This window comes from Rhinopithecus bieti, unplaced genomic scaffold (assembly GCF_001698545.2).
Source record: "Rhinopithecus bieti isolate Rb0 unplaced genomic scaffold, ASM169854v2 scaffold_22, whole genome shotgun sequence".
NCBI lineage: Eukaryota > Metazoa > Chordata > Mammalia > Primates > Cercopithecidae > Rhinopithecus > Rhinopithecus bieti.
In genome coordinates, this window is record NW_016803136.1 from 2,003,505 (window position 1) to 2,031,011 (window position 27,507).

Consider the following 27,507-nt stretch of genomic DNA (forward strand, 5'->3'; position numbering starts at 1 on the left):
AGGGGGGAGAAAGGAGGGTGCTTTGAGCATGATGCAAACCATTTGGAGCTGAGTGAGAGCACTGCCAACACAAGCTGCACTATTTAAACAAGTGAGGAAATGATCGTATATACAACATGCCAGCGAGCACACACACACACCAAAGGAAGTCGAGAGGGCTTTTTTTTTTTTCAGGACACAGAGCTGGATGTCAGCGGCTAAAAGGTCGATATTTTCCCTTAACACCCTTCTCAATGACTTAATCATGTTCCATTTGCACAGAAAACTTCCCAAGAATAAAAAAGTCTGGAGAATTAAGAGGAGGGGCAAATGGGGAGGGATGTTTGGCCTGGGGCTGACCTTATCCGAGGTTTTCTCCACGTAGCAGGGGTCCTGAGGGGCAGCCAGCAAGGGGACAAAGCCCGAGAGAAGCCGATCCTCTTCCAGGATAAGAAGGGTGAGGTCATCATCCGGGTCCTTGTACAGTGGCACCTCAGACTGATTCACTGCAGTCAGTATGTTACAGAAATCAGCCAGCGTCGACCACACATCCACAGCAACACTGTGAGAAATAAAGTAAGAAAAGAGCAGCTCTAAAGAGGAGCCAGTAAAAAAAAGAATTCTCAGTACTTGCGAGCAGGGAAGTACTTGCAGCAAATGTTGTCTAGGCTGGCATCTGCCAGGAAATCATATCCCAAATGGTAGGAAACATAACTGTGCCCAAGGCAGCAATCTAAGGTATGTGTATGTGGATCTACGCAAAGTTGAAATTGATTAGGGGGAGTTTGTAATCCTCACCAGAGAGGAAAAAGAATTTAGAGAATCAGTTGCCTAATGCAGGGTCCTGTCATCTTTCCAGACAGTGTGCCTGAGACGCTTACTCAAACACTCTAGACACCCAGTGCCTGAGGCTGCTCCCAGAATTCCCCACCGCTGTCCAGCCAAGTATATGCCATACAGACAGCAACTGAGCACCAGCCTCTCCTCCCCCAGCCACAGCCATGGCGGGTCTAGTCACAATACAGCAAGAGTCATGCAGGTTTTCCTCCTACAATGCTTTAGAAATCTCTTCCCTACATATAGGCAGGCAATCAATCAATCAATCAATCAAACAAACAAAAACCTCATTCCTGGCCCATCAAGATCCTCACAGGAAGGTAAAGCCTCTTACACACTTCATTAGCGCTGTCTCAGCCATTCCATGCCTCTCCTCCTTTCTCTCACGTGTGGAAGGTTAGATACAGGGTGACCAACCATTCTGGTTTGTGTGGGACTGTCCCGGTTTTAGCACTGAACATCCCCAGAAACCCCCCAGTCCTGGGCAAACTGGGACGGCTGGCTGGCTGGCTTAACTGTGTATCACCAGGTCCTGGTTGAATCTGAGAAGAAACCTTGAAACTGCGAAGTTTGGCTCTCCCTAATTCAATTTCAGGGTAGAATTATAAAAAAGGAGGTTCATTTCTCTGTCACCATCACTTGTCAAAAATCGACTGTGGGCCAGAGTCCTGCTTCGGTGGGTGCTGAGGATCCATAAGGCCTTTTTTTTTTTTTTTTTTGCCTACCCAGGGATACTACAAATTGTGGTAAAGACATAGGGCCAGCCAAGGCTCCAGACTTGGCTTTCTTCTCCAGGGAAGCACCTAACTAGGAGTCTGGAACAGACAGTATCCTATGGATGCTAAGTTTTACTCTAAAAGAAGAGAGATCCATAGGAGAAATACAAAGACAAGCTTCACAATTAGATTCACGAGCTAGAGTGGCAAGAGGCAATATGTAAAGAGAGCTGTAAGAATCATCCTGGGCTGGGTGTGGTGGGCCACGCCTGTAATCCCAGTACTTTGGGAACACGAGAAGGGAGGATCACTTGAGGCCAGGAGTTCAAGACCAGACTGGGCAACACAGTGAGACCCTCTCACTAAAAACAACCAAGAAGAATCTCCCCAGTGGAGTTACTGCCTATGAGTCCTAACAGGGAGGGGTCTCAGATCTAAGCAATCTGTTTCTCTTGGAGACTGAGAATCTTTGGGAGACGGCAGAAAAGAAAGCATTCAAGGCACATGCCACTGAAGGTGACAGTGGGGAAGAAAGTCGAACAGAGGGATGGGAACTCCCTGACTGGCTCCAGGTGGAAGGAGGCTGCACTGGTTTATTTACTGTAATCATTGCACTAGGAAAAGGCAATGAAATGAAACATCTTGTTTTCAAGAGTGTCCTGGGAACCAGGCAGAACACAGCCCCATTAATCACACAACGGCACATAATCAACACACGTGTACTGCAGAAGTAACTCGCTTCACAGGCTTTACCAGGAAAAAGAACATGTTTGGGAAGAATCACCGGAGGGACGAGTTTTCTAAAGCCTCTCTCAGCGCAGACACCGACAACCAGACTCATTCACAAAGCTCCATCTTTTGGCTCAGCCGGGTTTGGCTGTCAGAAATGTTTAAATATGGAAAAAAATAAACAGTTGCAACACGTTTCTGTGCAGAGATCTGCCTGAGCTCCTTTGTGATGTAATGGGAAACGCGGCATTCAGGCTACCAGCTGTAGAATAAACAGAACTTCGAGGGTTAAAAGGAACTGAACTTTCCACGACCCCATCTGCAGAGAAGAAAATAATAAGAGGAATGATGCACTGCCCCACAGCCCTGATAGTTTATCCTCCGGTCCCGGCTGCAGAGACAAGCACCGGATGTGATAGGACTGCTCAGGGCCGCCTCCGAGGTTAGTGCTGCCCATGGGAGACGCACAGGGAGGCTCTTCCAGTTCCCCGCTTCCTCCCCCAGTGCCCTGCTGGCCACTTGAGCCCACTGCCTGAGTCTGATCCCACAGCACTGGTGAGCTTTGGCCAACAGGCACTGCTCGGCTGCAGAGCAGCAATTTGGAAAATAAACAGGAAAGACGACAGTGAGAAGGAAGAAGGTGAAAAGTCTCCCAGCTGAATTTTTGGCTTGGGGGCCCTGGTTGGTGCTGTGCAGGTCAAGGCTGCTGCAGGACATAGCTGGGGGTTGGGGGTGGTGTGGGCAGCAGCATCCCTAGCCAGAGAGAGGCGGCCGAAAATTACCCACGGCTGCCACAGTGGGAGGCCCCACATCCCTCTCTCATCCTCCCACCCCTACCATCTTGGATCCAAGATGAAGAAATATGTGGTACCATGTGGTTCTCATTACCATGCTCTCCTGTCCCCTAAGGCTCAGATAAACCAAAACTGACTCCTCCCAGAGACTGCTGGCCACCACTAGGGACCCCTGCCCACATATGCCTTTTTGCCCATTACCACCCACCTTGTACCAAAACCTTAAGACTCACTGCAAAAATAAGGTGGCTGAGAATCCCTACCTCAATGTTGATTTGTAAGACAGCAGCTGATGCCAAAAGACATAGGGAGTGCCCAGAGTTCCCAACTCAGAAATATAAAGAAAAGTGGTCCAAGAGCCAAGCTAGACTGTGCAGAACCCAGGAAATACACAAAGTCTTCAACGAGAGGTCATTTCTGCTCTGGTTAATTCCGATTGGTCTTGTACTCTGGTTGTGAGTAGCTGCCTTCTTCTGGTGTTTCAGTGGGATCACCCAAACTCAGTTCACATTCATGTCATCAGTTATCTCCTTTCATCGAACACCACAGACAGGAACACAACTACCCAGAGACCCACGGGCTACACAGTGACTCTCTACAGGAGCGAGGGAGTGTCAGGAAACTCAAAGGAAGAGGTGCTTTGAAAAACCAGGTGAGATGTCTGAACTCAAAAGTTAAGATATTTGCAAAAGGATGAGGTAATTCCTGGAAGCTGGGCAACATCACCTCATCTTACCCCAATCAGGCCTCTGGGCTGGGAGGTCAGTTCTGTGGGTGAACATAGGATTTCCTGTCTGTAGAAGGAGAAAAGCTTAACGTTTTCCTGCTTTAATTCCTCATCCCAACCAGGAGCACCTTCTAACCTTCACCCGACAGCAGTCCTTGGACCCTGTGGATTCAAGGTTGGCCTGGGCCAAGGAGCCAAAAGTCAAATTCGGGTGGGGTGAGGATCTGTAAAGAGCTGCCACTCTTTTGGAAATGCTTGGGAAATAACTTCCCAAAAGGTTTCCCAAATAATCTCAAACAACTTTTGATTCTAAATGGACCCTCTAGAGTGCTGTGGGCTCAGGCAGGTCCTTCTGGTTTGTTCTGGTTCAATGTACATTTTAGGGATATTCCCAGAGCCCACAATATCCCACTAAAGTTAGGGTGGATTCTTCCCCAAACAGACACAAAGCAGCCGGAGAATATGAAACTGGGTCCAATGAGCCTGTTTATGGCTCCCAGAATGAAGGCCAGGGAGTCTCTCAGCAGCTGTGATGTGATTAGTGAGCAGGGATCAACAGTTGCAAGGTGACCCACTGGCCCAACCCCACAGAACACACCACACACCAGGACAGCAGACCCCTGGCTGGAGTCTGAAAGCCAGATCCTAGTTTGGGACAAACCAGCAGTGACTAGTTACAAGTATGCACTCAGAACCAAGGCTCACTTGCTTCCCTACAGACATGCATTCACTTAGTCCACCAGGAGAGGAAAAAAATAAGAGTTAATTTACTTTTTATTGCCTCAGAATTCCAAGGTTTAATGTATCTGTCAGTTTGAGTGCAGTGCAGCTGCTGGCCGATACAATGCAGCCCAGGCCAGCCCAGGTGACTGGGGAAACACATTTCACAGAAACAAACCAACACACACTCCTGGCTGGTTGTTTGGGGGATATTGACTCGGGGAATCAGATTAACCCTTCAGGCTGAGGTGAGTTCTGCAAATAGCTATAGAAAGGCAGCTGAAGTCCAGGGAACTGAGAAGCCCTGCTCTCAGAGGGGCCATAGGTTTCTGTGTGCCTAAAATTTTGCTTTTCTCACAGGAGAGGTTATCCAACTGCAGCATCCTCTGACAGATTAAGGAATGCCAGGTGAGACACGTTACACTACAATAATCTACCTTCTTGCCCAGAGCTCAGAAAGGGACTCTGCCAGCTTCATAGGGAAGGGGTCAGGCAGGACTTTTTCTGAAAGCTCCACTGGGGCAGGACTGAGAGGAGGAGAGAGTCCGAAAAGATTGGAGCACTAACGCCTGACCAAGACTCAGTCCATCTTTCTGGCAAGTCTAAGGAGGACGAAGCACTCACACACTCCTTCATATTTTACTGGGGGAACAAGCTGACTGGTGATTAATATCAAGTACAATGACCCCACGTTACAAGCCTGCTGGGGCCTGTGGAGGTGGCCATTTCCTGTGTAATACCAGCTTGTTTAAACACTAACATTCAAACTCCACAGCTGCAGAACAAACCCGGAAAGAGTTGAGTGAGAAGAAGCCGTGCATTGTGTTTCAGAGCTATGGAAGATCAGAGAAGCAGTACAGATGGGAAACAAGTTGGCTCTTCTGGTTCCTGGAGTGAGGAGATCTGGAAATACAGCCAAGATGGCACAGAAGCTAGGCACCAGGAAGCCGAAAAAGAGGACACCCATGTGGTACAGACACAAAGACAGACAAACGGCTATAACAAGAGAACCACACCTGAGACATGCAATATCTGCTTTTTCAAACTGTTTCCCTGTGGGCCATTACATCCTAGCCTACAACTCTCCACACAGGGGTCAGAGGCTAACATAAGACCACTGTTGCCCTGGAGAACTTCTCACTTCACTGGAGAAAACTGCGGGAAGTCAGCAGCTAACAGCAGAAATGGACTTGAATCCAGTAAGTCTGGCAGAGTTATAAGAATAATACCTGGGCTTGAAATGGCTCAGCATGCCTCTTGGAAAGTCAAGATGTCATGCCAACTCTGTCTGCAGCAGGCTAAGGATTTGATTCTGGTACCTCAGTGCCAGGGAGCTCAACAGACCCAGGGTTGGGGTGGAGACGGGGAGAATTCTATGCAGCTCCTGGAGATTTCTAGCAACAACACGTCATCTAGATGCCACACGATACAAAGAAGAGACAAAGGTATCAAAGGTCACCATTCCAGGAGTTAAGATAGGAGCAGCAAGATACCATCCTCTAAGAATAAGATGTTTACTGGGTGACCGGCCACTACAGATTATAAGACTTAGGTGAAGATAATCCCTTCTATATTTCTCGTTTATACCAACAAGTCAACTTGGGCCTTTGGGAGAGTACTCACCCTAAATCAATTTTTCCCAAAAGGGCAAATCAATTCTGAAGCTTAGACATCCTGCCCTACTGCAAGAATATAAACCTCTCCACGTTCTAAGCAGGGCAGCTGGAACCCCATGACCAGCAATAGGTCACAGTAACCTCATTCCAGGATTTCTCAAGTATAGAGCACCTCTACCATCCACTGCCCCCAACATGTATGGGGTCGGTGCCTTATTTGATTTCAGTTCTCCAAAGCTACACTCGTGTGTACAGCCTCTGTCGTACCACTGTGGTGTGTTAAACCCATCAGCACTGTGTGTTTGGGAAAGAGCAGCCCCTAGGGGATCCTGACATCTCCACGGCATGAGGGGAGCCCTCGGCGGCCTCCCTGGTGCGGATTCTCACGGTTCCTGCCTCTCCAAACTTTTAGCTGTAACCACTCCAACACGTCTTCTTAGCTTAGCACACACTGGACCCAAATAACCTCAGCTCAGAGCTGGAAAGTACTCTCCCTGGGGTCAGCTGCTGTACCCTGCTGGGGTCAGACTGGAGCCTTAGGCCAACGCCCCTTCCTCTCACAAGGAGTCCTATGGGAGGCGTGGGGAGGGGACAGGGGCTCCTGCCGTGGGAGAGATCACGTGTGCCCCACACTCAGCATTTGGAGGAAGAGGAACCCCCTGGTGCCAGGCTGCAGTGCTAACGCCCCAACCCGGAGCCAGGGAGACTGGGTGGGGAGCCAGGGTAGCAAAGGGGCTTCCCACAGTCACCACCACTTCCTTCAGGGAAGTGCTGATGGACTATTACTCAGTGACCTCCTAAAATGCCCTTTTGGGAAGACGTATTAAGCGTCCTTGAAGGGGTGCCGATTAGACTTGGGATTAGTTCTTATTTCAGAGCTGCCCTATGAAGGTGAGTGAACTAGCTGTTTTCAACTTGAGAATTTCTCTCTCATCTACAGAGTCAACACATGGAAGCTCCCTGAGGAAGTCAGCTTACTGCATATGCCCTATGTATCCCTCTTTCTCCCTATGTGACAAGACCTCAGAGGGCTCCCTACGACCCTTATCCACTGTGCTCTATAGACTATGGAAGATGAACCATGGAAAAGCAGCAAGTACAAGAATTTCTAGAGTTTTTTTTTTAAACAGTACTCCAATCCAACAGTGTGATAAATGCATCCGAGCTACAATTAGGAAGATATATAGCATCAGAATGCGAAGGTCTGGGCAGCCTGGTGAAACGCGGGCTCTCCAGAGCCCCAGCTATGTTTCCCATTATGTAACCCTGGTCATGGGCAGACAGCCAGACTCCAAATGAAAAAGAGACTCTGGCTTGGCACTGGTTCTATTTTCCTATCCTCATTCGGGGTCAGCGCAGTGTCATACAGCTGCAGAGAAAGCTCTGGGGATTAAACCTGGGAAAGCCTCCAAGACTAGGACCTGGGTTCAAGTACCAGCTGAAAGCAATAAACCAACTGCCACAGCTGGGCTAGGTTTGGATGTTCTCAAAGTCCCCTGACTCTTTCACTTACTGAGAACTAGAGATCAGGATAAGTGAAGATTTGGCCTCGGCAGAGACTGAAATGAGGTAGGCTGTCCCACTGCCCTAGCCTTGCCAAAGGTCCTGGGATGCAAGGGGTCACTATGCTCAGGTTCATGAAGCCTGTAGCTCTACTACTCTCTAGCATGACTTTGCTTGTGCTCACTTGCCGAACGAAGTAGGGGCGCAGCTGCCTCTCCCTTCTCACCAGAGGCTTGGTGTAGAAGGGAACACAAACTCTGCTAGCAGATGGGGCAAGTAGATGGGCCCTCCAAACACAGCAGTCTGTTCTAAATAGACGAAGCACTCTACACCCACTTTCACAGTGGCCCCAGACCACTCTCCACATCCTGCTATAATCCTCTATACCAACAAACTCCTGGGATTACGAAGCCATTCTGTTATAATCCCTAACGGGTACAAACGGGAAATCAACTTGCTTCCATACATGCTGGCTCTAGCACACAGATCTAATAAGTGCCACAGTGAGGGAAGGCACCCATGCCCAGCAATCCTGCCCTCCTCACTCTGCAGTGCCGGCAATACTCTCATCACCACCCTAAGTGTTCCACATGTGCCTGCTACTATGGACTTGACTGGAAGGAAAAGGAGAGAACCAAGGAAACTAATGATGAACCCTGGAATTCCCCCCAGAGAGGGGAAGATGCTGTGCTTCTAGAGAAGAAGATTCTCTAACTGCATAAGGAAAGAAGGTAACAATGAAAGACAGGGAGGGAATGAAGGAAGAGAGATGAAAGAAGGGTCCCACGTGTCAAGAGACCATTTGGAAGTGGGGTTTCTGGAGGAAAAGCAAAGGGGACTTCCTCTTTGTAGGAAAAACAGGCTCTCTGGTCACCTTAGGATCAGAGAAATGTATCTTTGCAAAGAAGAAACGCAGGCAAAGACCAATGAAAGCATGCCAAGAAAGGGCACTAAACAGCAGCCATTTCCTTCCTGCTCCCTCGAGAGCATTTCCAAACCCTTCAAAACGAAGAGCAGCAACAAGGACTTTACAAGCGTCAGGGGGGTGACAGTTTCGGCATCTACAGAACCACTGGGGTGTGTTATTCTCCATGACCTTAATAGAAAAGCCTCTTCAATCTATAAGGTCGGTGGGCACAAGATAAAGTTTGAAACCCACAGAAGCACCATACCCTTGCCAATCTCTCAGAGTACTTACTCAGTGAGTATTAGGAAGCTACATGAGAATATGAGAAACAAAAGAAGGAAGGTGCAATTCTGATTCCACTTTTCCAGTCCTCTGATCTGAAGGCTCTGAGGTGGGACTACCCTCAGTGGTAGTCAGGCCAGGTTTGCTCTGTTGAACAGGGGCACCAGTCCTTAAATAGCCATGCCTTGGGGTCAGGCCCCAGGATAGCAAAGCCTCTCTTTCATGCTTAAACTTGCATTCCAGAGATAATCAGCTGCTGATCCTAACTGCAGAGAGAAAGAAAGAGAGCACAGGAGGAGACGTTTTTCTCTATTACACTGATCTCTCTAGCCCAGTCTGGTTTCATGAGAGAGCAAGTGGTATCCACAGCTACAGTAATGTATTTGCTGGGCAATTAAATTCAATATACTATTTGGTCAGATTTGCTCTCCTCGTGAAGAAGTCTGAGAAGACTAAGCAAATATGACTCAAATGTCCCAACCCCCTCTGCCTCTCTGTAGCCCAGAATGTGAAGCCCAGCCGGGGATGGCTGTAGCTTAGACCACGTGCCTGCCTGTAGATTGAGCCCTTGCCCAAAGATGGGCAGCAGCTCAGAGCCGGCAACGAGCCATTTGCTGCAGCATCCAAAGAGAAAACAGACTCAGCATCTCAAGCAAATGAGACCCAGCACTTCCTGTGTGAGCTTTCCATTTCCTCAGCCAAACAAAAGCCAAAAAGGAGTGAGAGAGGGAGGAGGGATGAAGGGAGACATGCTGCGTGAGAGAGCTAGCAGACCTGTGGCCCAGGATCTGGGTAAACGGGCTGTGTGAATCCTATCTAAGGGACCTGTGGTTGTGAGGTGAGGTGACCCAGGGAAGGCCCAGGCTCCAGGAACACATGGTCTGCCTCCCCACCCTGAGAGTAAGGAAGGGACACTCAGTGACTCTTGTGCATGCTCAGAAGCAGTGGCTTAGATACTTGGAGAACTGAGTCCTTTCTTGGCATTTTCTTCCCAAAACTGCCAACTGCCTAGTCCTCATTAGAGATTAATAGCCTGAAAAGTTTGAGGCTGTAGATGTTAACTCTTTGGGGATCACTGCTGAGAAACAGCTGTCCCCTAGCCAGCAGATCCATCAGTTCCTTTGTGTGGCCCCAGCTGCACAGCTTGGAGCTCCAAGGCTTCAGCCTGGAGTGCATTTTGGAAACCTAGGAGGGCCCACAGACAGGATACAGAGAACTGTCCGATGCTGTGAGTGCTGTCCACACAGTGACAGAGCTAGAGGTGGGAAGGGCATGGGGAGACTGAGATTAATAACAGTCCAGAGGTGCATCCTGAGGCAAGGACAGGGAAAAAACTGAGAAAGAAAGGAAGAAGAATCAGACTACACAGTCTACACAGAAACTGCTGCCCAGAAATCTCTGCTTTACCTTCCCTCTGGAGGTCACCCATGAGTCTAGGAGACTCACATAGCTGGTCCCCAAGTCAGACAAGCTCCCTTCCCTACTCCCCAAAAGTGCCCTCCACAGTAGCCAGGGTCTCCATAATCTATCCTCCAGCATTACTTCTCTCCAGAGAAGAACACTGGAGATGCTTGTTCTGAAACACACATAAATGCATAACACAGAGCATGAAGGAGCTTTGGTACAAAGCACCAGCCGAAGACCACACTCAGAGAATGTGGGGTAGGGGAATAAAAGGAAGAGGGAAACGAGAAATGGCCGGGGTGAAACGGAGAAAAACAGATACTAAGGAAGAGTAGAGATACAAAAGAGAGGCCCAGCACTGTGGGAGGCCGAGGCAGACTGCTTTAGTCCAGGAGATCAAGGCCAGCTTGGGCAACATGGCAAAGCCCCGTTTCTATTTTAAAAATATAAAAAATTAGCCAGGTGTGGTGGTGCACGCCTGTAGTCCCAGCTACTTGACAGACTGAGGTGGGAGAATCACCTGAGCCCAGGAGGTCGAGGCTGCAGCGAGCTGTGATTGTGCCAATGCACTCCAGCCTGGGTGACAGAGTGAGACCCTGGGAAAGGAAGGTAGAAAGGCAGGAAGGGAGGGAAGAAGGAGAAAGGAAGAAAGAAGAAAGAAGGGAGGGAGGGAGGGAAAAATGAAAGTGAGCAGGAGGGAGAGATGAACAGTCAACGGGGCTGAACAGAGATGGAGCCTACACACACACACACACACACACACACACACACACGGAGATACAATTGTACAAGCATGAACACACACAGTGACACTAACACAAAGAATGTGACACATGGAACATGGGCAGAGATTGAAGTCAGCAAGCTTTTTCTGTAATGAGCTGGATTGCAAATATTCTAGGCCGTGTGAACCACACAGCCTGTGGCAACTACTCAACTCTGCTCTGTAATGTGAAATCAGCCATAGACACAGTGTAAACAAATAAGCATGGTTATATTCCAAACAACTTTATGGACACTAAAATCTGACTTTTATACAATTTTCATGAGTCATGAAGTAGTACTCATTTGATTTTTTGTTTAACCATATAAAAATGTAAACCATTATTAGCTTGTGGGCCATGGTATGCTGATCCCTGATACAGGCGGGCGCGCACACACACACACACAGCAGAGGCAGACAAAAGCAGAGGCAAAGAGAAACACAGAGGCAGGCAGGCAGAGACAGGTGAGGACAGACAGACAGGGAGGTAGGTAAAAGGGAAGGCAGGCAGACACAAGAAGACCCACATATAAAGAAATCCTCCCTCTAACAGAGAGATCCAGACTGGCACACAGACACATAGTTACACACAAACATGGACATGAACACAGACATTCAGGAACATATACTCACAGACACAGACACAGACATGAATGGGACCAAAGCAAACTCAGACTCACATGGACCCAGAATCAGAAAGATACATTGGTTGGACATGCTGGCTCATGCCTGTAATCCCAGCACTTTTAGAGGCAGAGGCGGGTGGATCACTGGAGGGCAGGGGTTTTGAGACCAGCCTGACCAACATGGTGAAACCCCATCTTTACTAAATACAAAAAAATTAGCCAGGCCTGGTGGCTCACACCTGTAAGCCCAGCTACTCGGGAGGCTGAGGTGGGAGAATCGCTTGAACCCAGGAGGCGGAGGTTGCAGTGGGCCGAGATCATGCCACTGCACTCGAACCTGGGCAACAGAGCAAGACTCTATCTGGGAAAGAAAAAAAAAAAAAAAAAAGGCCAGACGAGGTGGCTCGCACCTGCAATCCCAGCACTTTGGGAGGCCAAGGTGGGTGGATCACCTGAGGTCAGGAGTTTGAGACCAGCCTGGCCAACATGGTGAAATCTTGTCTCTTATACTAAAAACACAAAATTAGCTGGGTGTGGTGGTACATGCCTGTAGTCCCAGCTACTTGGGAGGCTGAAGCAGGAGAATTGCTTAAACATGGCAGGCCAAGGTTGCAGTAAGCTGAGGTCGCGCCATTATACTCCAGCCTGGGCAACAAAAGCAACACTCTGTCTCAAAGAAAAAAAAAAAAAAAAAAAAAGGCTGGGCATGGTGGTTCACGCCTATAATCCCAGCACTTTGGGAGGCCGAGGTGAGTGGATCGCCTGAGGTCAGGAGCTTGAGACCAGCCTGGCCAACGTGGTGAAACCCCGTCTCTATTAAAAATACAAAAACTAGCCGGGCGTGGTGGCAGATGCCTGTAATCCCAGCGACTTGGGAGGCTGAGGTAGGAGAATAGCTTGAATCCAGGAGACGGAGGTCACAGTGAGCCAAGATTGTGCCACTGCACTCCAGCCTGGGCGACAGAGCGGGACTCCATCTCAAAAAAAAAAAAAAGACAGCTATAGATGTGGACACAGAGACATGGAAACACAGAAAGAGACCTCCATGGGGACACATGAACCCCATACAGAGACATAGATACTCCAGGATATACAGACACAAACAGGTATAGACACAAATACAGACACAGAGATATAGACATCCCACATGAACACATACGGATAACACACGTGGCCACAGTTGGATGGATGCACACGGACACATAAACACAGACAGACATGGATAGGCACACCAAAACACCCCTAGACAGGCCCCCAGAGGCAGACACACAGAACTTTGCACTCAGACACAGACACTAAGACACACACAGACTTACAGACACACAGACAAATGGACCTAGACAAGCACAGAGTCGGACACAACCCAGACACAGATATAGACAAAGATAAAAGAAGTAACCATATAGAGTTGCACAACACTCTGTAAATGTAATTTATGTCACTGAAGTTAGAAATGGTTAACATGGCAAATGTTATATATATTTATCTCCACAACTAAAAAAAAGAAAAAGGCATACAAACACATAAACTGATCTACGTAAATACATCCAGGCAGACACATAGACTCCAACACCTGCCCCCCGCCCCCAATACACAAATGCTCTGTCCCATACACAAATGCTCTGAGAGATGCCACAATGACACACAAAGACAGAGGGTGAGGGCAGGGGCATGGTGAGAAGATGGGACGAGGGCAGGGGCATGGTGAGAAGACGGGGGCGAGGGCAGGGGCATGGTGAGAAGACGGAGGCGAGGGCAGGGGCATGGTGAGAAGACGGGGTGAGGGCAGGGGCATGGTGAGAAGATAGGGGGCGAGGGCACGGGCATGGTGAGAAGATGGAGACGAGGGCAGGGGCATGGTGAGAAGACGGGACGAGGGCAGAGGCATGGTGAGAAGACAGGGGATGAAGGCAGGGGCATGGTGAGAAGACAGGGGGCGAGGGCACGGGCATGGTGAGAATATGGAGACGAGGACAGGGGCATGGTGAGAAGACGGGACGAGGGCAGAGGCATGGTGAGAAGACAGGGGATGAAGGCAGGGGCATGGTGAGAAGACAGGGGGCGAGGGCACGGGCATGGTGAGAAGACGGAGACGAGGGCAGGGGCATGGTGAGAAGACAGGACATGAGTGAATGGAAGAGAAATGTGCCTGCACTCAGCCTCCTCACATGCTGCCATGCCAGGAGACAAAGTGCAGAATGCAGCACAAGTAGCAGTGAGAGAGCCTTAAAGATGCAGAGAAGGCCGGGCGTGGTGGGTCATGCCTGTCATCCCAGCACTTTGGGAGGCCGAGGCAGGTGGATCACCTGAGCTCAAGGGTTTAAGACCAGCCTGGGCAACATGGCAAAAAATACATATTTTTCTCTACCAAAAATTACAAAAAATGAGCCAGGCGTGGTGATTTAGCACCTGTGGTCCCAGCTACTCAGGAGGCCGAAGCAGGAGGATCACATGAGCTGGCAGGTGGAGGTTGCAGTGAGCTGAGATTGTGCCACTGCATCCAGTCTGGGTGACAAAGTGAGACCCTGTCTCAAAAAAAAAGCAAGATGCACAGAAAAGCTAGTAAGAGAAAGAAACAAAGCCTTATACATATCCACACAAATCCAGACTCCAGAGGCTGCAGAGATGGTGAGTATGCACAATACGGAGTGAGGATGAGGGAGGGAGAGCAAGAACAAATAACAAAATGGAGAGTGAGAGGAAAGAGTGAGTGTGAGAGGAGAGGGAAGAAGCCTGGAGAACAGGAAAAAATAATCTGAAACATCAGAGGACAGGGAAGGTGTTCAAAAAAAGTTCAAGTAAAGAAGAAACAGAGAAGCAAGCAAGCTGTGGGCAGAAAGAAACAGAGCAGGGTGAAGAGGGGAGATGGAGGAATACGGGCAGGCCCAGGTCAGTGGTGCTAAAGCAATGGGCAGGTCAACTCACTGCGAGGGCAGATCCAGGGATGTGGGAGGAGGATTCCAGGTGTCTGGGTAGCCGAGCATCCAATCTGACCAGACTTTGACACTAGGGAGCAGCTCCTTCAGGTCCGGGACAAAGGAAGACACCTTGATGTCATCTTGGTCCTCCTGGTCCTCAGGAGAGGACAGCTGAGCTGCAGAGGCAAAGGGTGAGAACTGGGCCTATGTCTGCTGTAGCCCCCGAGTGAGGCCTGGGGTGCTGGGACGGCAGCAAGTTCTTAGGGAAGGGAGACCAAGTCCACAGGAAAGATGGGCCCGGAAGCGAGGATAAGCGCCAGCACCTAAGAGGATTCTGAAAAGTAGGACAAACAGAGAACCAGTGTACGGGGTCTGCCCCTGGACACCACTGCTTCTGCTTCACCTGTGGCTTGGCTGAAGCCTCTCCTCTGGCCTCTACCCACCCTTCCAGCCTTCCTTCAGCACAGTACCAAGATGGCACCAGAGTTCTTGCCAAAACTGCATGACCTGAATTTAATCATAAGGAAACATCAGACAAACCCAAACTGTGGGACACTGTACAAATGATTTACATTCTTCAAAAATGACAAGGAAAGCCAGGTGCGGTGGCTCATGCCTGTAATCCCAGCACTTTGGGAGGCCAAGGCGGGAGGATCATGAAGATCAGGAGATCGAGACCATCCTGGCTAACACGGTGAAACCCCGTCTCTACTAAAAATATAAAAAATTAGCCAGGCACGGTGGCAGGCGCCTGTAGTCCCAGCTACTCAGGAGGCTGAGGCAGGAGAATGGTGTGAACCCGGGAGGTGGAGCTTGCAGTGAGCCGAGATCACGCCACTGCACTCCAGCCTGGGCGACACAGCGAGACTCTGTCTCAAAAAAAAAAAAAAAAAAAAAAAAAAAAAAAAAAAAGACAAGGACATGTAGGACAAAAAAAGATCGAAAAACCATCCCAAATTAAAGGACACCAAAGAGACACGATGACAGATATCTAAGTGCAATGTGTGCTCCTGCACTGGATCCCAGAGAAGAAAAAAACTTTGTTTTCCCTTTGCTATGAAGAAATTAGGGCAATTGGCACAAACTAAATAAGGTCTGTGAATGCAATAATAGTATTTTATCAATGCTGACTTCCGATTTTGATAATTGTCATTAAGAGAATATCCTTATTATTAGGAATACAGAGTCAAGTATTTGGGGGGTAAAGGGCCAGCAACTCTAATTTAAAGTCAAATGGTTCAGAAGAAAAATAATAACCTTAAGTATGTGTGTATGGGAAGACGAACGTAAGGCCACATGGTAAAATGTTAACCAGGGAATCTGGGTGGTGGGTATATGAGTTGTCTGCACTATTCTTGCTACTGTTCTGTAAATCTGAAGTTATTTCAAAATAAAAAGTTGCCCTTCTGTCCCTAAAAAAAAAAGCAGCCTCCGAAGCTGGAGGCATTCACAAGGTTAGTGTGGCATGGGGTGACAGTGGGGTCTGAGTAAGTCACTAATATTGATCTAGGAGCTGAAAAGAAAGGTGTAACCTTCAGCCCTATCTTCTACTGCTACGGCAATCAGGCTTAGACTTCTAAGGGCAGCCTTAAAGGATATGGGATGCTGTCTCAACCTAAGGGCTAAAAATAGCACCTGCTCTATCTGGTCAAGTGAGTCTCCCACGATGGCCGTTCCACAGTGGTTACACAACTCACCAGGTACCACACAAAGATAAAGGGGAAAACACAACATCGATTATGGAAACTAACTTTTCTGGTTTCCTGAAGATGCAGGAACATGCAGCAGCTTATAGGTACAGTGAAAATTCTAACTACTAAAGAAGAAAAAAGGGAGGAAAGAGTCTACAAAAAGGAGAAGAGGGCCTTAGAGGCCATCAGACTGTAAAAGGAAATGGGACTAGTTAGGCAGGCAAAAGGAAGAGGGGCATGTAGGTAAAAGGAAGAATGGAGACTACAGGGAGAAGACACCGAGAAAGCAGCAAGGCACTGTGAGGTCTGACAAGGTCAGGCAACTGGAAAGCCCACCAGGCTGGGGACTCCTCCTGCTTACCTTTAGCGGACTCCTTAAGTAAGTAGGTGCAGCGCCGGACCAGTAGAGAAAACATGGCCAAGCCCAGAGCTGCAGCTTGTTCCTGGATCACAGAGCGGCACTCCTCTGAGAAGCAGTCTGAGGAGAAGCAAATGAAACTTTCAGCACCCCAGGGGGACAAGGGCTACTTTTCCCTGCCTTACAAGATGCACAACACTGGCCGTGTTACCGAGCTTCCTTTTCCTCACTGAAGACTAGGGCTAGTAATATTCCCCTCTCAGAGTCGTCATAGGCCAAGTACAGACTCATGTGAAGCACTTAACACGAGGTCTGGCATACGTATATGCGTTCAATACGATGATAAGGGTCACCTCTATCAATTCGACATCACTTTCCCAGGAACAGTTACCTCAAGAAGGGCAGTCTGAGCTGGAGTTGCATGGTCTCTGCCTTTAGCTACCTACTGATAATGTAAAGCTATCGTAACAAGAACTCAGATTTAAGTAACTCAGTCTCTCTAGCGTATAACAGGAGCAAAGTCATCAGTTAAGACTGGAAAAATATACATTTAAAAATGATCTTCTTGAATCACCAAACTTGAGTCCCATCCTTACCTTCTCCATGTCCCTCCTCCTAAGAAAACACACATGACACAAATAATCGACTTTCATGGAATGAGTTAATTTTATGCAGAACAGTGCTTGGCACATAATAAGCACTTAATCAGTGTTGGCTTTTGTTTTCACAAATTCCTTCCCCTAGCGCTAAAAAATAAATCTGGCTCCCAATCCCAGTACCCTCTTTCCGTTACTTTTTCAGCCTGGCTAACTAACGTCCTTCTGGCTCCAGGTCACCGAAAGGAGCCATCTTGTTGGTGGGCAGACTTACTCTTTGGTGGCAGCTATGTGACGTACTCCCAGAAGCCTGCCTGTACCTACTCCTCACCAGTGGCCTTCTCTGAAAGCCACGTCATCTGAACTCGAGAGGAGCTGGCGACACACAGAAGGCAGCAGTCGACCACACAGCCTCCAAGGAGACGCCACACACCCACAGGAGACAGACTCGGGGCCAGGCTCACCGGCTCTGGCAGCAGCTAATCTGTTAATTCCCTCTCTATTACAGGAGAACTCTCAGAGTCTCCAAGTGTTAAAAGGATAATCAGCTAAATGTCTGATCTCTGTCCCTGCCTGTATTTTAACCTCAATAGCCAAGGGGAGCCCTCTCATCAGCTCACCAATCTTGTCAATGGGGCCTCATTGAAGCTGTTACTCCAAGAGACATTACCCAACCACAGTGGTTCCTTACCATCTTTGCCCCAGGAGCAAGTATGACTGGAGTACACAAAGCCAGCCCCAAATCACTTCTGAAAGTACTGGGCGTAACAAGGAACAGGCTGCTGCTCAGAAGGGCCCAACAAACAAATAGCATCAGGGTAGTCATTCTCTGATTGTGGCTTTCCCACCATCCTTGCAGATGCCCACTGGTCCCAGATGTCACCCTCTGACTTTCCAACTCAACTGTGGCAGGCAGTTAAGGAAGTGGTAACAATCCATGTGAGTAGAATAGACCAGTCTCATCATTCCTGTCCTGTTAAGGCCCTAAACCTCTGTTAGAAAGAAAACAAGTATCCAAGAGCCAAGAAGAGGGAGGATGGAAAGCAGGAAAGGGGAAGATATGTAAGTTGTCAAGAAAAGTTAGCAACTTCTCCCCTTCACCCTCCCCACAGGCAGCAGCACTGTCAGTACCGCCCAGCTCAGTCCAGGCCATTGCCACGCCCAGACAACATCCTGCCTCTAACTAGCAACAGAGCTGGGAAGAAAGGAGTAAGTCCAGAACAGAGGGAGCTGGGAGAGGACAAGTGGAGGCCACATCCTGGCAACCGACACTGAATAAACATTAGTGCCCCCTCATCAACTGAGCAGAAGTTACCTGCACTCAGAAGGCTAGAAGGGATGAAGTGGGGTGTCCTGGCTCCAAGAGACTGGCATTTTGTGAAGCACAGGCCACAATAAGATACTCTCATGAGCTTGGGCAGAGATAAGACAGGGGAGGTTTCTTTCACCGAGCCTAGTTCTAGATTTATTATTTTTTTGAGACGGAGTCTCGCTCTGTCGCCCAGGCTGGAGTGCAGTGGCACGATCTCAGCTCACTGCAAGCTCCGCCTCCCGGGTTTACGCCATTCTCCTGCCTCAGCCTCCTGAGTAGCTGGGACTACAGGCGCCCGCCACCTCGCCCGGCTAGTTTTTTATAGTTTTTTTAAGTAGAGACGGGGTTTCACTGTGTTAGCCAGGATGGTCTCGATCTCCTGACCTCGTGATCCGCCCGTCTCGGCCTCCCAAAGTGCTGGGATTACAGGCTTGAGTCACCGCGCCCGGCCTAGTTCTAGATTTATGACAAATGGCCATCTCAGGCTACACTGTCTCTCCTAGTTCAAGATGGGGGGCTAGGGCTCAGAGGGGAGAATGGACTGCTTAAGAACAATGGGATCTGCGGTCTTTGTGGACTCCAGGTTGGCTCCTTTTCTAAAGGCTCCTGCAATAAGGTCTGGAGACCAGGCAAGGTAGCAACAGCTGGAGTCTCTTCGGTGTAGGTCTGAAAGTGCTCAGCCACCTCCCAGGCAGCAGCTAGAAGGCAGCTTCATGACTGCTCTGTCCTTGGTGACAGTTATGTCACCTCGACTCCCCACCCCCTAATCCCCTCCTAAAGAAAGGCTTGAAATAACACTGCCTGCTTATGTGTCTGGTCCATCTGATGCGGCGTGTTAACAGTAACTGTTCTGCCGTGATCAAGCAGGTGGAGATTTCACAAATGATCGAGGGGGTCAGACCTCTGACTGGCCATGTCACCTGGAGCATCTCCTGGAAGGCTGCCCTTCTCCATGGCTCAGTGGTACCTCAAGCATATAGTGAACATGCAGAATGTGCCAGACTGTGTACTAGGTATGATGGAGCACACGGCTACAAATAAAACATGCTCTCTGCAATCTTCCAATAGGGTAAAGAAAATTGTTATTTATCCAAGTAACCACGGCAACCTGGATCCAGCGCCTCAAGTGAGACATGCACTAAGTGCATAGCATCTTCATGGGCTGCTCTTGGCCTCACGCAGGCTTCCACAGGCTAGAAACCACAAGACACCACTCCCTGAAAACATTCACCGTTACACAGTGGGTAGGAAAACAGCATCTAGATTCCCAGAGTCCACCCACTTTGGGGCTAGACCTAGGAAACTGGCCCTAGTCTGATGAATGCCCATATATATCCCTAGGGTTGGGCTGGGCCTAGCCAACAAGTGATGTGGGGTGGGGGAGGAAAAGGCATTGTTTGCCTTGGTATTCGCCTGGGTTCCTCTGGCTTTGTGTCAGGTAGCAGGAGCACGACAGGAGCTGAGGAACTCATTAACACTGTGAAACAGCCTTTCCCCTTCTTTCCAAAAGCAGAGAGTTACTCAAGGGTTTCGGGTAAGGGTTTTGGCTAAGGAAGTCAGACGGAAATATTTCTTACTAAGAAAGTCACCTGAGGTCTGAACTTGGTTCTGCCCCTTCCCACATGTGGGCAGGTGACCACAGCTCCTATCATTCCTACGGCTAAATACCTGCTCGGACAGAAATATTCTTCTTGCTCCTATGTAACGGGGAGACTTTCTCATTTTTCTGAGAATATATTCATGGAAAACATAAACCAACTGTCGTCAAAGTTGCATGAGATCAGGAAATGGAGCGGCCGGGAGAAGGCTGCCATGTGGCCGGATGTTATGTATTTCTAATTAGTGCTATACATCTTTCAACAGCAAGTGTCCTTCTGCTGGGAAACACAACACACTGCCCTTGTTATTGTAACTGTCAGAGAAGTGCTTAAACAGATAATCTCCAGGAAAAGTGATAAACATGTCCCCTCTCCCACCAGTATGTGTGCAACTGTGCTGCCAAAGCAAAGCTGTGCCTGACAGCTCCAGGATGGCAAGGCATCCTCCTGCAGGAAATGGGAGCGAGGCAGGAGGGGTGGAGAGGGAAGAGCAGGGGATGGGAGGCAGGCCCACCTGCCTGGGCCCTCTAAGCCAAGCCAAGGGATGGTGGCTCAGAACCACTGCTTCTGATCAATTCTAGTGTTTTCGTCAGGGAGAGATTTGAAGGAAACCAGTAACAGTGGCATGGAGTTTGGTTGGTCACAGAAAAATCTGGCAGTGATGGAACTATCATACTTCCCCTGGTGCACACAGCCAGCTTCCTGGCAGGAGCATAAGAAGAGTAATGAAGAGAAGACGCAGAATGGATGACACATAAGTCTAACGCTCTGACAGCAGCAGAAGGGATTCTGAGGGCACTGGGGTCCACGAGCCATTCTAGCACAGAAAACCAACTATCTGCCTAGATGCTTCACTAAGAGCTGGAGAAAAACGCAGGCAAGACCACTTATTCACCAATTCCCTCCCCACTGTCTCCTCCCAAAGAAAGGAAATGAATGGTCAGTCACCTCCAAACTAACACCACCTGGAGGCAATTTGTTGGCCCTTATCTTTCCGACATAAGGCTGCTTTTCTCATGAGTCAGTTACCAGTCAGACACAAGGCTGGCACAGTTCCTGAGCAGCCCACCAAAACCTCCTTGTCTACAGGAAGTGGGCAGTGAGAGCATCTTTCAACTGCTGCTGCTTGAGCCACAGAGTTCCCTGTGGCAGCTGCTAGCTGAAGAGGAGGTAGAGGAAGCAGTCGCTGCATAGGAACCAGACAAGAACAAAATCTCAGAGCAAAAGCAGAGATGTCTTTTCATCACGTCATTCCCTGAGGAGAAGAACGAATGAGTCAGCAGAATCAGGCACTAATACACCCAAGCAAATTCTTCATGCACAATGGCAAAACAGAGGCGACTGAGTGTAAAGCAAGTCATAACATTTCCCTAAACTGATACAGTCAAGTGACATGGTGTGAATATTTGTCCCCACCCAAATCTCATGTCGAATTGTAATCCCCAGTGTCGGAGATGGGGCCTGGTGGGAGGTTTCTGGATGGTGGGGTGCATCCTCAGGACTTGGGTGCTGTCTTTGTGGTAGTGACTGAAATCTTGTGAGATCTGGTCTTTGAAAAGTAGGTGGCACTGCCCTACTCTTTGCTCCAGTTTTCGCTATGTAAAGTGCCTGCTTCCCTTTCGCCTTCTGCCATAGCTGTAGGCTTCCTTAGGCCTCGCTAGAAGCCGAAATGCTTCCTGTAAAACCTGCAGAACCATAAGCCAGTGAAACCTCTTTACTTTATAAATTATACAGTCTTAGGTATTTGTTTAGAGCAATACAAGAACGGCCTAGTGCACCAAGACAAGACAGAAGAAGGTGGAAGGCAACTTCCTTCCTAGGAGCCCTCCCTGTCAGTGTTCTCTTTGGATTTTCTTCCAAAGCTCTTCTGAAAGTAGGAAGATGTGGGGGCAAAGGAAATCCCAATCTCCTAACTAAATGACTTCTCCCATTAATTCCGAAAACACGTGAGTGCCCAATTGTGGAGGATATAAAGGAAAGTAGGATCCTGCCTGCAAGAAGATGATAATCTAATAAGGAAGACAGGAAGCATACATACATACTCAAGTAACTATAATTCAAGACAATGTACTACATATCATAAGGAAGATGGAAGTAAGATGTTTCTGTCACCAGAGGGAAAGGAAATCATTTCAGCTAGTATGTAACAGAGAAGGTTTCATGGAGGAGACCTTTGTTTTTGAGACAGATTCTCACTTTGTCATCCAGACTGGAGTGCAAGTGGTGCAATTGTGTGTAGCTCACTGCAACCTCTGCCTCCTGGGTTCAAGCAATTCTCCCACCTCAGCCTCCCAAGTAGCTGGAATTACAGGCACGCACAGTTTCACCATGTTGGCCAGGCTGGTCTCGAACTCTTGGCCTCAAGTGATCCACCTGCCTCAGTCTCCCAAAGTGCTGGGATTACAGGCATGAGCCACCATGCTCTGCCAGAAGAGACCACTTCTAAGCTGGGCTGGAAGAGACGAACAATGATGGAGTTGGTGGATGCAGGGGGGACCACATGTACTACTCGAGGCATGAAAGTACTGTGTGTGCTGTGCTCTGCCTGGAACCACAAAGTATAGGGCCTGCAATGTCAGAAGAGGGAACATGAACCTGACTCAACAGTGAGGGAGCACTCACTCAAGGTTCTTGAATGAAGCAATGAGTGAATATTTGATAAAGATTCATCTAGCTAAAGCATTTAGGACTAATTAGGGTAGCTGGAAAAAGCTAACAATGAGGGAGACCACCTGGGAAGCTAAGAGAGCATGAACTTGTTTGAAGCAAGATAAATTACATGTAAAGCACTTCATAAAGTTTATAATGCCAAGTAAGCGTAACATCTTTCTTATAATAAAGGTAGAAGAGGGAATGAAAAGGAGTGCACAGATTTGAAAATTACTGCAGAAAGAAAATCAAAAGAGGCCAGGCATGGTGGCTCACGCCTGTAATCCCAGCACTTTGGGATGCTGAGGCGGGAGGACAGCTTGAGAGCCCAGTATTTGAAGACCAGCCTGGGTAACAGAGTAAGACGCTGTCTCTACCAAAAGAAAGAAAAAAAAAAATTAAAAGAGGCTGGAGATAATGCTGTTGAGGTGGGTAGGAAGGGGTGAAGACTGCTGGAGCAGGTCAAAGACTCATGGATATTCTCAGCAGGTTCCAGAGGATCCTGAAAACTCAAGAAGAATAACAACTCACCAAACAAGATCCAAGAAAGGGGGCAGAAACTCAGGACTGCAAAACACCTGGAGGGAGAGAGGTATGTGTCAAGGAGTCCCCAGGCTCCCTCCCTCTTGGCTCCGGGCCAAGTCCTGTCTTTCCAGAACAAAGACACTTCAGGGGGTCAGAAATACTTGAGGAAGACCTAGCAAGAGAAGGCCTGGGAAGTCTGAACTGGCGCTCCCTGTGGAAGCCATTAGATATTCCGCACTTCATTTGTTTCCAATTCTTGTATGAGTACAGCTCCAGGCTGTGGGGTGAGAGGCTCCTCTCTGACGTAATCAGGAAGCAGCTGCAAAATTAAGGAATCCCTCATGACATCATAAAAAGGGTCGATGGTTTACTGGGGAAGGTATAAAAATTAATTACATATTCCCAAATGACACCCTTCCCCTAAATCTGTACACACCCTCTCCCACCTCCACACATTCTCTCATCAACAACATCCAGAAGCCACCTCAATGGACAGGGTACAAAAGGGCAAACAAAACCCAGAGAAGGCTCTTTGATGCACTCACACTGTCTGCCCACCTATTTGGAACTTAACAAGCAATACCTTGTCCTGGAATTTTTATTCACAGAGTAGATTTCCTCAACAGAATTCTAAGCCCCTTGAGGGCAAGAGCTATGTCAAGACTTCACATCCTTGGAAATCAGCAACATAAAGAGGTTCAAGAAGCGTTTGCTGCTCATAACAGGAGGCACACGTGCCTCTCTCACTTGTGGATCTAACTATGAATGACATGATTCCACTGTGGCCAGACATAATAACTAAGACACTTTGAGACCTATGTTGGGCAAAGAATATTTATATATATTAGCTCAAAGTTTTACGAAAGGATTGCCTAACTATTATTCTCCTTTTTGACATTTGAGGAAACAGGCTCAGAGAGGCTACACGAGCTGCCCAAAACAACGCTCCAGAGTGCCAGAGCTGGGATCTGAATCCAGTTCTGTCTGCCCTCATGCCCACGTTGTTTGCATATTTGATTTTCAAACGCCTGTGACTCAAGCTTCACACTCCCACTGTTCCTCTCTCCTTTGCTATGACCATGAAAAGCTCAGACTACTCCAACCACAGTGCTGCATAAGGAGCTCAGAGATGATGACGCTGTGGAAAGCCAAAATGAAAAACACGACATCATTTACAACAGTAACAAAGAAAATGAAATACTCAGGTAGAAGTCTAACAGAACGTACGGAAACGCTACGCTACAAATCTGAAAATGCTGATGAAAATCAAAGACAAAGCTGGGCACAGTGGCTCATGACTGTAAACCCAGTACTTCAGGAAGCTGAGGCGGGAAGATGACCTGAGGTCAGGAGTTTGAGACCAGCCTGGCCAACATGGTGAAACCCCATCTCTACTAAAAACACACACACACACACAAAAAATTAGCCGGGCGTGGTGGCGTGTGCCTATAATCCCAGCTACTCAGGAGGCTGAGGCAGGAGCAGGGGAATCGCTTGAATCCAGGAGGCGGAGGTGGCAGTGAGCCAAGAGTGCGTCACAGCACTTCAGCCTGGGTGACAGAACAAGACTCTGTCTCAAAAAACAAAACCCAGAAAATAAAAGACAACCGAAAAACTGGGGAGAGCTACCATGTTCCTGAACTGAAAAACTCAGCATTGTAGAGATGTCAGTTAATTGTTTAATGCAATTGCTATCAAAATCTCAGGAAGGTTTTATGTAGATAATAGATCTATAGGTTTAATGCAATAGCTATCAAAATCTTAGGAATGTTTTATGTAGATAAAACAAGCTTACTCTAAAGCTTATCTGGAAAAGCAAAGGTTGTAGAACAATTCAAACAATTTTGAAAAAGAATAAAGTGGGAGAAATCCTTCTTCCTGATATTAAGTTAACGAAGAAAGGGGCTGGGCATGGTGTTTCATGCCTATAATCTCGGCAATCGGGGAGACCAAGGCAGGACTGCTTGAGATCAGGAGACTAATGTAAACAACATAGCAAGACCCCACCTCTACTAAAATAAAATAAAAAGGAGGAAGAGCTTTTCAACAAATGGTACTGAAGCAATTAGACATCCATATGCAAAAAAAAAACAAAACAAAGAAACAAAACCTTGACCTAACTTTCACACTTACACAAAAATTATCTCATAATAGATCAAAGACTTATATATAAAACATAGGACCATAAAACTCTTAGAAAAAAATGGAAGAAAATCTTCAGGACCTAGGACTAAGAGTTCTAAGACTTACTGCCAAAAGTACAATCCATAAAAGGAAAAACTGATATACTGGATTTCATAAAAATTAAAAACTTTTGCACTGCAGAAGACCCTGTAAGAAGATGAAAAGGCAAATGATAGGCTAGGAAAATCTATCTGCAAACCACATATCTGCCAAAGAACTAGTATCCAGATTACATACAAAACTCTTAAAACCCAGCCAGGCGCGGTGGCTCACGCCTGTAATTCCAGCATGTTGGGAGGCCACGGTGGGAGAATTGCTTGAGCCCAGGAGTTTGAGACCAGCCCTGGCAACATAGCAAGACTGTGTCTCTAAACAAATAATTTTAATTAGCTGGATGTGGTAACATTCCCCTGTAGTCCCAGCTACTTGGGAGGCAGAAGTGGGAGGATCACTTGAGCCTGGGAGGTCAAGGCTGCAGTGACCCGTGACAGTGTCGCTGCACTCCAGTCTGGGTGACAGAGACCCTGTCTCAAAAAAACAACACATAAAGAAAAATAAACACAAACCAAAAAACAAAAAAAAAAAAAACCTCTCAAAACTTAACAGTAAGGAAACAATACATTTAGAAAATGGGCAAAAAGACAAACAGATATTTCATCAAAGAGGATATACAAATAGAAAATAAGCACAAGCAAAGATGTTCAATATAATTAGCCATTAAGGAAATGGAAAATAAAACTACAATGAGATCTCATTACATATCTATCAGAATGGCTAAAATAAAAAAACAGTACCACCTCCAAATATGGGTAAGGATGCTGGGAAATCGGATCACACGTACATTGCTGACGGAATGTAAAATGGTATAGCTGCTCTGGAAAATAGTTTGGCAGTTTCTTCTAAAACTAAAAATGCACTTATGATATGATCCAGCAGTTGAACTCTGGGGCTTTATCCTGAAGAAATGAAAACCTGGCCGGGCGCGGTGGCTCAAGCCTGTAATCCCAGCACTTTGGGAGGCCGAGGGGCGGATCACAAGGTCAGGAGATCGAGACCATCCTGGCTAACACAGTGAAACCCCGTCTCTACTAAAAAATACAAAAAACTAGCCGGGCGAGGTGGCGGGCGCCTGTAGTCCCAGCTACTCGGGAGGCTGAGGCAGGAGAATGGCGTAAACCCGGGAGGCGGAGCTTGCAGTGAGCTGAGATCCGGCCACTGCACTCCAGCCCGGGCGACAGAGCGAGACTCCGTCTCAAAAAAAAAAAAAACAACAACAACAACAACAACAAAAAAACAAAAAAAAAGAAATGAAAACTTACGTTTGGAAAAAAACCGGTATGTAAATGTTCACAGCAGTTTTATTCATAATAGCCCCAAACTAGAAACAACCCAAATGTCTTTCCACAGGTGAATGGTTAAACAACTGTGGAATATCCGTACCAGGGAATACTACTCAGCACTACGAAGGAATGAACAACTGATACGTGCAGTAAGCTGAACAGGTTCCAGGAAATTATGCTTAGTGAAAAGCCAACTGCAAAAGGTTATATACTGTACAGTCCCATTTACATAATATTCTTGAAATAATATATTTATAGAGATGGAAAACAGATTAGTGGTTGCCAGAGGTTAGGATTAGGGGCTGAAAGTGGGTAGGGATGGTTCTAAAGCATAGAGCAGGAAGGAGCTTTGAGTGTTGGGAAAGTTCTGCATCTTGATTATGGTAATAGTTACATGAAGCTACATGTGTGATAAAATTGCACAGAACCACACACACACAAATGCACGATAACTTGTGAAATCTGATTAAAGTCAGTGGATACCAATGTCAATTTCAGGATGTTGATAATACACTACAGTTATGAAAGACACGAAAAATGGGGAAGGAGGGGTGAAGCGTGCATAAAACCCCTCTGTACATTTTTAAAACAACTTCCTGTGAATCTATAATTATTTCAAAATAAAAAGCTTTAAACATGTAAACACAACAAAAAAAGTAAACCCAAATAAAATAGAAACAGATCTGACACAGCATTCCAGAAACTTTTACACAGAAAAGGGTTACTCAGTCAC

General features: G+C 47.6%; 1 protein-coding gene across 4 annotated transcripts in view; it reads right to left on the bottom strand.

The window, feature by feature from the left end:
• The window catches only part of SMG6 (SMG6 nonsense mediated mRNA decay factor), a 265,269-nt gene that overhangs the window by 119,194 nt on the left and 118,568 nt on the right, over positions 1-27,507 (bottom strand). For all 4 annotated transcript variants that reach the window (XM_017866931.1, XM_017866959.1, XM_017866949.1 and 1 more), the window contains 3 exons: positions 16,574-16,690; positions 14,529-14,697; positions 340-541 (listed from right to left, as the gene is read on the bottom strand). In XM_017866931.1, the coding sequence (XP_017722420.1) occupies positions 340-541; positions 14,529-14,697; positions 16,574-16,690 (488 nt within the window). The remainder of the gene's footprint in view (positions 1-339; positions 542-14,528; positions 14,698-16,573; positions 16,691-27,507) is intronic.